General features: G+C 43.9%; 1 protein-coding gene across 1 annotated transcript in view; it reads left to right on the top strand.

Annotated features, from left to right (window-relative positions):
- Positions 1-13,137, top strand: part of LOC140714444 (lactase/phlorizin hydrolase-like) — a 94,934-nt gene that overhangs the window by 53,491 nt on the left and 28,306 nt on the right. The window contains exons 9-10 of the mRNA XM_073025745.1: positions 1,410-1,678; positions 8,831-9,121. Coding sequence (XP_072881846.1) covers positions 1,410-1,678; positions 8,831-9,121 — 560 coding nt within the window. The remainder of the gene's footprint in view (positions 1-1,409; positions 1,679-8,830; positions 9,122-13,137) is intronic.

Below are 13,137 nucleotides of genomic sequence, written 5' to 3'. Positions count from 1 at the left end.
CTGGAGTTCTTTGTGGATATAATGCGCACAGTGGACAGAGGGGAACAGATGGACGTTATTTACTTGGATTTCCAGAAGGCTTCAATAAGGTGCCACATAAAAGACTTATCCATAAGATAAGGATGCATAGAGCTGGGGGTGATGTATTAGCATGGTTAACTAATCGAAAGCAGAGGGTTGGGTTACAAGGGTGTTTCTCTGGTTGGCAATCAGTGGTGAGCGGTGAGCCGCAGGGGTCGGTGCTGGGTTCACAATATACATTAACAATTTGGAAGAGGGGACCAAGTGTAGTGTATCTAAGTTTGCTCATGACACTAATTTGTGGAAAAGTAAATTGTGCAGAGGATGTAGAGAGTCTGCAGAGAGATATGGATAGGTTAAGTGGGTAATGGTCTTGCAGATGGAGTATGATGTTGGTAAATGTGAGGTCATTCATTTTGGAAGGGAAAATGGAAGATTAGATTAGTATTTACATAGTAAGAGATTGCAGCATGCTGCTGTGCAAAAGGACTTGGGAGTGCTTGTGCATGAATCGCAAAAGGTTGGTTTGCAGGTACAGCAGGCTATCAAGAAGGCAAATGGAATGTTGGCCTTCATTGCTGGAGGGATTGAATCTAAGACCAGGGAGGTCATGCTGCAACTATACAGGGTACTGGTGAATCCACATCTGGAGTACTGCGTGGGGTTCTGGTCTCCTTACTTGAGGAAGGATATACTGGCTTTGGAGACAGTACAGAGGAGGCTCACCAGGTTGATTCCAGAGATGAGGGGTTAGACTATGAGGAGAGATTGAGTTGTCTGGGACTGTACTTGCTGGAATTCAGAAGAATGAGAGAGATCGTATAGAGACATATAAAATTATGAAAGGGATAGATAAGAAAGAGGCAAGAAAGTGGTTTTCACTGGTAGGTGAGACTAGAACTAGGGGACATAGCCTCAAGATTTGGGGGAGTAAATTTAGGACAGAGATGAGGAGGAACTGCTTCCTCCTCATGGAAGATGAGTGGTAAATCTATGGAATTCTCTGCCCAATGAAGCAGTGGTGGATACCTCAGTAGATATATTTAAGACAGGATTGAATGGATTTTTGCATAGTTGGAGGATTAAGGGTTATGGGGGAAAGGCAAGTAGGTGGAGGTGAGTCCATGGTCAGATCAGCCAAGATCTTATTGAATGGCGGAGTGACCTCAATGGACCAGATGGCTCCTATTTCTTATGTTCTAATGAACAGTAGAATGTACAGTTTGATACAGAACATACATATAGATCAGTAGATTTATAATTTACTCTTTTTAAAATGTCTGTAACAATAATATTTTAATTACTTGATGTTGTGCTAAATATGCAGTAAGAGTGAACATTTTGAATTACCTGAAATTAATTACTTGCTTTTTAAAAAATATTTGCAGCTTACAAATTGGACCACGTTAATCTTAAAGGTTATGGTGTGAGGTCTCTCATGGATAGCTTTGAATGGATCAGTGGATATAGCATACAATATGGACTGCATCATGTCAACTTCAAAGACCTTAACAGGCAAAGAACTCCTAAGCGGTCAGCACACTACTATGCAGAAATAATTCGTGACAATGGCTTCCCACAACACAAAGATGATGAGTTCCTCTATGGTGAATTTCCAAAGAACTTTGCATGGAGTGCTGCTACTGCTGCCTATCAGGTTTGTCTTTAATTGAATAGCTTTTGGTGAGTATACAGTTCTATGGCATATAATCAATGTTTTCTCCACGTAACAAGAAGGCACATCCTGGGTGGTGGCAGTCCTTAATAATGAATGCCACCTTTGAAGATGATTTCGATGGTGAGGAGGCTGGCACTCATGTTGGCTGAGTTTACAACCATCTGCAACTCTTTACAATCCTGTGCACTGGTGCCTTTACACCAGACAGAAATGCAACCAGTTAGAACATCCCCACAGAACATCTCTAGAAATTTTCAAGTCCCCTCTAACTCCTAATGAAATATATTGGTCCCCTGTGGAAATAACAGATCTCAGAACAAGATTGCAGTATCAGAGGGATATCAGGGACTGTTGAGTACTTTGCTTCATAGAAACATGGCTCATGAATGCATTTCAGATGCAGCAGTGCAGCCAGGTGGCTTTGCCATTCTTTGCAAAGACAAGACAACTGAGTCTTTTAATGCTAGAGGAGTTGGAGAACGTTTTATCATTGACTCATCATTGTGCACAGACATTGTAGTTCTTTCGCAATCCTGCTCACCTGACCTGGAACATCAAGTGGTCAAATGTCCTTTTTTATCTGCGGAGGGAGTTTTCCACCGTTATCCTGATAGCGGTGTACATTCCACCTCAGGCCAATGTCAGGCAGGCACTGGAGGAGCTGAGCACCGTCTCTTAATGGCACATCCAGATGCCTTTCCTATCACTGCAGGGGATTTCAAGTCGGCCAGCTTGAAGAAGTCTCTGAACAACTACAAACATATCACCTGTGGAACCAGAGGAGTCAACACACTTGACCACTGTTATACCACCATCAGAATGCTTACCGTGCCATCCCACACCCACACTTACAAAGTCCAATCTCCTCACTGTACTTCTACTCCCGGCATACAGGCAGAGACTAAAGACCACAACACCAGTGGTAAGGACCAAGAAGGTATAGTAAAGGGAGGCAGATGAGCATTTATAGGACTGTTCTGACACAGTGGACTGTTCAATATTCAGGGATTCACTTCGAATCTGAATGAAGACTCCACAGTTGTCACCAATTTCACCAAGACCTTTGTGGATGAGGGTGTGTCTTTGAGAACATACTGGACGTACCCAAACCTAAAACTATGGATCAACCAGGAAATTTGTAGTCTGTTAAGGGCTAGATCTGTGGCATTCAACACCAATCCAGAGCTATACGAGAAGTCCAGGCAAAACCTAACATCATAAAGACTGTGAGCTTCACGCCCAGATGAGTTGACCGTCTTTTGTGCATATTTTGAATGGGAGAATAAAACTACACTTGTACAAATCCTCCAGCATCTGGTATACCTGTGATCACTATCTTGGAGGCCAATGTCAGAACATCTTTGTAAAGGCTAAACCCTCGCAAGTTGTCAAGCCCTGATGGTGCACCTGGTAGGGCATTGAAAACGTGCCAGCCAAATGTTCAAGGACATGTTGAATCTCTTCCTTCTGCAGTCAGACGTTTCCAACTGCTTCAAAGGGCGACAATCATTCCAGTGCCCAGGAAGAGCAAGGTAAGCTGTGCCAACCAACTGATCAAGGTCATCTGCAATCTCTGACTAGTGCAGAGGGAGATTCCCACCTGCTTCAAATTCATATCAGTACCCAAGAAGAGCAGGGTGAGATGCCTCAATGACTATCACCCATTTGCCCTCACATCTACTGTGAAGTGCTTTGAAGGATTGGTCATGGCCAGAATCAACTCTTGCCTAAGCAAAGACCAGGACCTGCTGCTATTTGCCTATTACCACAATAAGTCTAGAGCTGATGCAATCTCACTGGCTCTCCACTTGGTCCAGGATCTCCTGGACAATAGCAATACCTACATCAGGCTGCTGTTGAACAGCTCAATGTTCAACATAATGAAATTCTCAATTCCAATCAACTAGGTCCAAAACACAGGCCTCTGTACCTCCCTCTGCAACTGGATGCTTGACTTCCTCACAAGATTGGAATTAATAACTCTTCCTCACTGACAATCAACATTAGTGCATCCCAATCAACATTGGTGAAACTAAGGACATCCATCACCCAGGATATGCCCACTTCTCATTGCTACCATCAAGGAAGAAGTACAGGAGCCTGAAGACATATGCTCAACATTTCAGGAACAGCTTCTTCACCTCCAACATCAGACTTCTGAATGGACAATGAACCCATGTACCTCAATATTTCTTTTCTTCATTTTCTTTGCTCTCTCTTTGCACTACTTACTTAATTTAATTTATATTATATTATTACATATTGCAATGTACTGCTGCCACAAAATAACAAATTTCACAACAACACACACTAAATGCCAGAGGAATTTAGCAGGCCAGGCAGCATCTATAGAAAAGAGTAAACAGCTGACGTTTCAGGCCGAGACCCTTCATCAGGACTGGAGATAAAGGATAAGAAGTTAGAGCAAGAAGGTGGGGGGAGGGGAGGAAGAATTACAAGGTAGTAGGTGATAGGGAGGGGGAGGGGTGAAGTAAAGAGCTGGGAAGTCGATTGGTGAAAGAGAAGGGGGCTGGAGAAGGGGGAATCTGATAGGAGAGGGTAGAAGACCATGGAAGAAAGGGAAGGGAAGGAACACCAGAGGGAGCTGATGGCAGGTGAGGAGATAAGTTGAAAGTGGGAAATGGGAATGGTGAAGGGGGGCGGGGGCATTACTGGAAGTTCAAGAAATTGATGTTCATGCCATCAGGTTGGAGACTACCCAGACAGAATATAAGGCGTTGCTCCTCCAACCTGAGTATGGCCTCATCGTATCAGTAGAGGAGGCCGTGGATTGACATGTCGGAATGAGAATGGGAATGTAAGTAAAATGGGTAACCACTGGGAGGTCCCGCTTTTTCTGGCAGCTGGAGCATAGGTGCTCAGCAAAGTGGTCCACACTGGGAGCACTGGATACAGCAGATAACCCCAACAGGCTCACAGGTGAAGAGCTGCCTCTGTTTGGGGCCTTGAATGGTAGTGAGGGAGGAGGTGAAGTGGCAAGTGTAGCACTTGTTCCATTTGCAAGGAGATAAGTGCCAGGAGGGAGATCAGTGGGGAGGGACGAATGGACAAGGGAGCGATCCCTGTGGAGAGCATAAAGTGGGGGGGGGGGGGGGGGGAGGGGAAGATGTGCTTGGCGGTGGGATCCCGTTGGAGATGGTGGAAGTTTCCGAGAATTATGTGCTAGGCAGAGGCTGGTGGAATGGTAGGTGAGGACAAGAGGAACCTTTTCCCTGATGGGGTGGTGGGAGGATGAGATGAGAGCAGACACATGTGAAATGGAAGCAATGACGAAGAGACCTTTGGTGTGGCCTCCTGTATATCACATACCATGTGCCAGTGATGTTAAACCTGATTCTGAATCTGAGGAGTTCTAAATGTTTATAGCTTTGATTTTTATGCATCACAAAATGGCCACAATTTCTCTGGAAACGTGGCACAATTAGGAAGCTAAACAATAAAAACAGTATTCTACCAACAGAAACAATGCACAAGTTACCCTGTGACTCCTTCTTTCTACTAAAATGCCACATGTCTTGTTATGCATCAGTTAAGTCAAGTCCAACGGGGTCTTGTAATCACAATAAGAACATCCAAGACAACCACTCACTCGCACTGTACACTGCACAATGGTCCGCAGTAAGCCCAGCAACGGTACGCAATGAGTCCAGCTCTGTCTTACCCAGCGACTCGCTGATGGGACCTGCAGTACCTGGTGTTCTTGGTGTCCGGCTGTGACTTACAATTGTAAACAAGACTTACAAGACAAACAAATCCACCTTTGATTGGACCCGGAGTGGCCGCTGCAACTGAATACACCGAAGTCTTATCGGAAGATACAAACAGTTATACGGGAATTATAAACAATTATTATGGCTGAAGAAAAGGACAGAGAGTAATCAGGAAATTAAAAGAAGTCAATTCATAGGCAAGTTATAGATGAATGAATACTTTCCTTTATAGGTACAGAAAATGTTAAGAGCATTCTTTACCTTTAGATCCTATGATATCCTTTCCATGCATTAATCTGATGTAAACTTTGCTGGCTGGTTCTTCACTTGCAAAGATCAAGGGGGAAGAAGATTCCTCAAGAGCGATGGCAAGATCGCTGGTGACTGTTGAGGCCAATATGGACACAGGAACTGCCGGGATGTGGGTGCTTGGGTAGTAGGGTCCTTCCTGTGCCTCCTCTTTTCTTCAGCAGGTGCCCTTCTGAATTCCACAGATTTCTTAGCTGCCCCATGGATCAGGTTCTCCTGCAGTCTCTGTCACAAGCCAGCTGTGCCACTCGTTGACCTCAGTATTTGCCTGTGAGCTGCTGTTTAAGTTGGTCTTTGTATCTCTTGCACAGGGCACCACAATCTCTCGTACCCTGAGAGAGTTCTCCATAGAGTACTGCTTTCATTAACTTGGAGTTGTCCAAGTGAGACACGTGGCCTGGCCAGTGGAGCTGCCTGAGCAGTGAAGTGGCTTCAATGCTTGGCAGTTGAGCGTTTTCCAGGACCCCACTGTTGGAGACACGATCCTGCCAGCTGATACCCGTGATGGAGTGGAGGCAGTGCTGATGAAAGTACCTGAGCAACCGGATTTGCTTGCGGTACAAGACCCAGGCTTCGGAGCCGGCTGGCAGTGTTGTGACAACGGCAGCCCTGTACACCTGGATTTTTGTGCAGAGATGCAGCAGGTAGTTTGTCCACACTCATTTCTGGAGGCGGGCAAAGGCACTGCTGGCTCTGGCAAGTCGATTGTCAACGTCCTTTACTACCATAGTGTTGTTGGAGATGACACTGCCCAGGTAGGTGAACTGCTCAACCGTGGTGAGAGGGTGGTTGCCAACGGTGATCTGAGGTGGGTTGTAAATGTCACGAGGGGACTTATGGAAGATCATTGTTGGCTTCAAACTGACCGTTAACCCAAAAGCCCTTGCAGCCTTGGTGAATTGAGCAACTGGAGCCTGTAGCATGTCCTCTGTAGCAGCATGAGAATGGGCTCTTGCATAGTTTTTGTTTGGGTGAGAAGGCGGCGGAGGTTCCGTCAGTGCAGAACCAGTTGAAGATGCTCCCACTTCCTGTTGCATCATGCTGAAAAAGATGGCAAAGAGTGTTGGTGCTAAAACACAGCCTTGTTTCACACCAGTACTGATGGGGAATGGAACAGACAGGTCACCACTGTATTTAAACTGACCACTTTGGCCTTTATGGAGCTGCTGCACGATGGTGAGGAATGCTGGGCAAGAGCGGAGCTTCGACAGAATCTTCCAGAGACCATCACAGCTGGCTGTGTCTAAAGCCTCAGTCAGGTCAGTGAACACTGTTCTGTTCACGACACTGCTCCAGTATCTGGCGCAAGATGAACATTCTGCCAGATGTGCCTCTGTTCACTCTGAATCTGCACTGACTCTCTGTGAGTTTGCCTTCGGCAATGGTAAGGATGATTCCGTCCAAGAGAATTCTGGCAAGGATCTTCCCAGCAGTGGAGAGCAAGGTAACACCTCTGTAGTTTGAGCAATCCAATTTCTCCCCTTTGTTCTTTTACGGGGAGACAATTACAGCATCACGTCACTCATTTGGCACTGAAGAAACCTCGTTGAATCTGAGTTGGAAGCTTGAGATAACTTCCTTCACACCTCAATTAGATTTTTCCCTGGTTTTACATTGACCCATATGTGTAAGGTATGCTTTCAACAAGTATCACATTTAATGACATGAGAGGAAGGGTGTAAACTTTAGTGATAAAGTGTAAGAGTAACTTTCACAACCACTGATCAAGCGTCCGATAATAATTTGCATGCCAGATATTTTGCTATTGCTTTATATGGGTGGTTCAGGTACCTTATGGCCATTGTTCCTTTACGCCTAGTATCTTTGTTTCTGAATCCTTTTCATTCTATCAATTACCCCTCAAGAAGTGTAGATTCAATTTAGATTTTTTTAAAAATTTCATTTTGAAACAATCCTTCAAAACAAGTAAAATTTCTTTTACTGTCTGTACACTTCAATGCATGTACACCTATAGTTAGTTGCTGGGAGGATAGTAATCTTGGGAGGATATTTTATAAATGAACATTTAACGAGAAATAGTGGGAAAAGCTTCTTTATTTTGCATCTCATTATAATCCAAGCTCACACTAGCAAGGCCACTTTCATTAATTAGAACACACACCTGAAAAGCTTAATCTGGGGACATTAATCATATTCATCACTTGCCTTCCCCATTACAGCAGTTTAGGTAATGGTAATTTGCCATTAAGAAATTCATAATGCACTACTAAAAATCTGAAACCTGGAATAAAATTTCACTCTTACAAAATTTATGTGAAAAGTTATGTGAAAAATGTTTTTTAAACTTGTATTTCTTGACAGATGAACAGTGTTATGGAAAATCATGAAATGGACACTTTTCTAGGAGCACAACCTCTCCCCCGACTTCTCGTAACGCAGGGATCACCTATATCTTTAACATATCCTCGCAGCCTTTCTCTCCATTCAGATAAATGGGTTTGATATTTTGGTTTAAGATTTAATCTGCCAAAACTTCAGTGGGAAAATTCAGCTCCTTGAGTAATATGAAATTCAACAATTCATGATTTGTTGCTGAATGAATGCTATATGGAGTCCAATGTCAGTGCAGCCAGCAAGTTCCGGACGTCAGTGCTTGCTGTCCCATATCTGCTAACTACAGCAGTTTTACTGTACGTGAAACTGTTGCCATGACCCAACAGGTTGCATCTGCCAATAAATGTACCATGGATGTTTGGGAGGGGAAGTAACCTAGATGAATCTGAGTTGGAAGTGTGAAACAATTTCCTTCACATCTCATATAGATTCTTTCCCTGGACTTACATAGGTCCACAGTGTATGGTATAGATTCACTTGTCTGAAAGGTTTCTGTGTTGTATCATTCTCTGACTTACAGCACAAGTATGAGAAATCGTGTCAGCTCACCTTTGGTGTAGTTTATTTGATATTATTTTAAAAATGCACTTTTCAATGGTGATTTGTAAAGAATCGAAAAGGGACTTGTAAAATTATAGATTGAGTAAATACAGTTTTCATTTTTATTTGTGAAGGATAAAAAGAGGAGATATAGTGTGGATAAAACTGTTAAATGTATTTTTACTGTTATCTACAGATTGAAGGAGGTTGGAGAGCTGATGGCAAAGGATTAAGCATATGGGACACGTTTTCTCATACTCCCCATAAAATTGGCAACAGTGATACAGGGGATATTGCATGTGACAGCTATCACAAGATTGAAGAAGACTTGGCCATTCTTAAAGAGCTGAAAGTTGACCATTACCGTTTCTCCCTATCATGGGCTCGTATTCTCCCAGATGGTACCACACGTTTTGTTAATGAGGCTGGATTAAACTACTATATAAAGTTTATTGATGCCCTCCTCAAAGCTAACATTAAGCCTCAGGTAAGCACCACTAATTAACAAAACCCTCGTGGCTGGCTTGTAAAAATGGAGCTAAACATTACTTGTGGATATCAAACACAAAGCATCTACGTTTTTGATACGGTTTCATATTTTTATCTTGCTGTCTCCCTTACTGGAATCTAAAAATACTGAGATCTTTGCTCAGCCAAAAAAGGGACTGAAAGAAAGTTTTGCCAGGGCTCACCATTTTAAGCTGATCTGCTATTCAAACCAAGAAAGCATCAGGTTCAAGCTCTTGTTTGAGTGAGCAAAACCTGGCTGAGGAAGTGGTGACCTCAGTACCCCAGCTTAAGTAATTGAATTGAATGAATTGACTTTATTACTTACATCCTTCACATACATGAGGAGTAAAAATATTTACATTATGTCTCTGTCTAAATGTGCAATGTGCAATTTATAATAAATAGCAGTGGTCCCCAACCATCAGGCCACAAGGAAACGATATGAGTCAGCTGCACCTTTCCTCATTGCCTGTCATGCCCACTGTTGAACTTGAACCCACGCGAGGTCATCGGTCGCCTAAACGCAGTGACACCCTCGTGCCAGGGATCACTGGTTGGCCTGGGGTAACCGGTTGGTGAGAAGTGCCGTCACTACTGGCCTGGAGCGCGGACAGATCAGCGCCGCCTCTAAACCTGTTTAGCACACCGAATGTTCATGGGGAACCCGGTGCTAAAATATTCACAGACGACCTAATTCGGGCTCAGGGTTTCATAAGTAGCAGAGCAGCTAACTGGCTGCAATCTACTGAAAGTCATCCCTTGAGCCAAACTTTTGTCTGCCGATAGATCCTACAAGGATGGCGGGCACGCGTCCTGTCGCACCCCTCGCTCGGTTGGTCGCTGTCTCCGGACTGTGACCGCTGTGGCCCTGGCATGGTGTCCTCCGGTTCTTACCTTGTCCTCTCACTGGTGTGTTGCAATGATTTTATATGTTCATACGAGAAAAATATGCACTGTGTGTTTAATATCCAAACGTTACTTAAAATGTTATGCTATTAACTTATAAGTGAGTTATAATTGACTTATCACTATGTTCATGCAAGGAAAATATGTGCTGTATGTTTAATATTAAATTAGTTAGATAAACCCTTTTAGAAACTAAATTGAGTGTATTAGCCATTTATAAGTGACTTATGGTTGACTTATCACCTATATTCTGGTTGAGATTAACCCGCCCGTCAGACGGTCCATAAGAATACTGTCAATATTAAACCGGTCCGCGGTGCAAAAAAAAGGTTGTTGACCCTTGATAAATAGTATGTACAACAGGACAGTCAATATAACATAGAAATACAATTGTATCCGTGTGAATTGATCAGTCTGATGGCCTGGTGGAAGAAGCTGTCCCGGAGCCTGTTGGTCCTGGCTATATTGCTGTGGTACCATTTCCCAGATTTTAGCAACTGGAACAGTTTGTGGTTGGGGTGACTCGGATCCCCAATGATCCTTCAGACTCTTTTTACACACCTGTCTTTGTAAATGTCCTGAATAGTGGGAAGTTCACATCTACAGGTGCACTGAGCTGTCTGCACCACTCTGTGCAGAGTCCTGTGGTTCAGGGAAGCACAGTCCCCATACCAGGCAATGATGCAGACAGTCAGGATGCTCTCAATTGTGCCCCTGTAGAAAGTTCTTAGGATTTGGGGGCCTATACCAAACTTCTTCAACCATCTGAGGTGAAAGAGGCACTGCTGTGCTTTTTTCACCACAGAGCTGGTATGTACTACATCTGTATGGATTCCAGCAAGAACTGTCTGCCAATGGTTACCATCTAGACTCACACATGAAGAATCTAGAGAAGGGTTTCTGTTGGGAACAGAAAAGACAATTTTTGCTTTAAAACCTGTTACGAATGTGCCACAACTCTGAGGGGCCGAAGGGTACAAAGTAGCCCCTTCCTTTTCGAGAATCGCAAGATCGCTATTAATTCGGGTCTGGGACCCAGGAAATGAGAGAGAGACGTCCAGAATACACAGGTGTTGGAATGTGTCCTGGCCCTAGAAAGGCGGAACCATTGATAACGGCCATTGTCTCTTGGAGACTGAATTGTGTATTGAGTACTGTACTATTCATTGACGCCCTCAGGGAATGACCAGAGTGGGCTGGTTGAGGGATTGCATCATCCCAACCTGACTGACATCTGAGACCCCGTGAGTAAGGATAAAAGAGGGTCTGGGGAACAACCCCTTCAGACGCACCAGGAGAAATGTATGAGACCGATGGGGGCTTGTGTGTGTCCATCCTTGCCTGGATGACAGGTCTTCCATGGAACGGCCTCGCTAAAGGATGAATACGGATCAAGATCGGATAAAGGAAAGCTGGCAAGTTTCTAAAAATCTCTCTCTCTCCAACCAAAAAGCTGCAGCCTGAATGAACTGAGTGACTTTTATATTTCCATCGGACAATACATTATCCCCTAAGCAACGATAGAGCTATTTCTTATTGATTATTACTATACCCGCACTTTTAGATCTAGTATTGACGATGTATAGTATCTGTATGTTTGCATTGATATTATTTTTGTGTACTTTTACTAATAAATACTGTTAAAAATAGTACCATCAGACTTCAACGGACCTCTCTATCTTTGCTGGTAAGTGACCCAGTTACGGGGTTCGTAACAAACCACATACAAAATGCTGGAGGAACTCAATAGATCAGGCAGCAAAAGGAATATACAGTCAATGATTTGGGTCATATTAAGAAAAGTGAGCAACATTTACTTAATTCTAAGAAAAACACATTTTGGTTCCACAGAAATAAAACTGAATGCAACATACAGTCCTGATCCTCTCATTGAGGCTTTGGAGATGATGCAGAAGAGGTTTACCAGCATGCTGCTTTGTTGAGAGAGCATGCTCTATTGTGAGAAGCTGCATAAACGTGGGTTGTTTTCTTTGGAATGGCAGAGGCAGAAGGGAGATCTGATAGAGGTTTATAGGATGATGGAGAGGTATAGAGCTTTGACCAGTGGCCAATCCGGATACCGGAAGTTTGGAGAGGAGGGGACTTCAATCAGGTCCACTGCCCAAGGATAAAAAGCCGGAGCAGTTCGCTGCAGCGAAATAGAGCTTTGGCCAGTGGCCATTCACCGTATGGGACTGATTAGCCTGAGCAAATTAAAGGAAGGCAGGGGCATGCACAATGGCCATCATCTGAGTGGACAGAGTCAGAGTGGCTTTAGATCTTCGAGGCTTCAGTGAAGAGAGGCTTCACTCGGAGAAAGCAAAGGAAAGAAAAACGCAACCTTTTTCTTTCTCTGCTCAGCTAAAGATGACAGGCAGGATAGCGTAATGCTCCTCTGGTGGGACGTGGGAACGCTTTGGGTCTGCATTCTCTGGAATTCAGAAGAATGAGGGGTGACCTCATTGAAACCTATTAAAATGAAAAGCCTCAATACAGTGGATGTTTAGAGGGGTAGGGGTTCTAAGACCAGAGATACATCCTCAGAATAGGGGGGCGTCCTTTTAGGATGGAAATGAGGAGGAATTCCTTTAGCCAGAGAATGGTAAATCTGTGGAATTCTTTGCCACAGGCACCTGTGGAGGCCAAATCTTTATGTATATTTAAGACAGAGGTTGATAGATTCTTGATCGGTCAGGGCATGAAGGGATTTGTGGGGGGAAGACAGGAGTTTGGGGCTGAGAGGAAAATTGGATTGGCCATGATGAAATGGTGAAGCAGACTTGATGGGCCAAATGGCCTAATTCTGCTCTTGTATATCTTGTGATCTATTGGTAGAGTAGAGAGTAGACAGGGTATAGCTGTTTCCCGGGGTTAAAGTGTCTAATATCAGAGGACATGCATTGAAGGTGAGAGCTGGTAGGTTCAAAGGGGATGTGAGGGGTAAGTTTTTTACTCAGAGAATGGTGGATGCCCGGTGTGGTGGTAGAGGCAAATACACTTGAGGCTTTTAAAAGAGGTTTAGATAAGCACATGAAGGTGAGGAAGATGGAGGGATACGGACATTGTGTAGGTAGGCAGGATTTGGAT

This window comes from Hemitrygon akajei, chromosome 2 (genome assembly GCF_048418815.1).
Source record: "Hemitrygon akajei chromosome 2, sHemAka1.3, whole genome shotgun sequence".
Taxonomy (NCBI): Eukaryota; Metazoa; Chordata; class Chondrichthyes; order Myliobatiformes; family Dasyatidae; genus Hemitrygon; species Hemitrygon akajei.
This window is presented reverse-complemented; position numbering and strand designations above follow the sequence as displayed.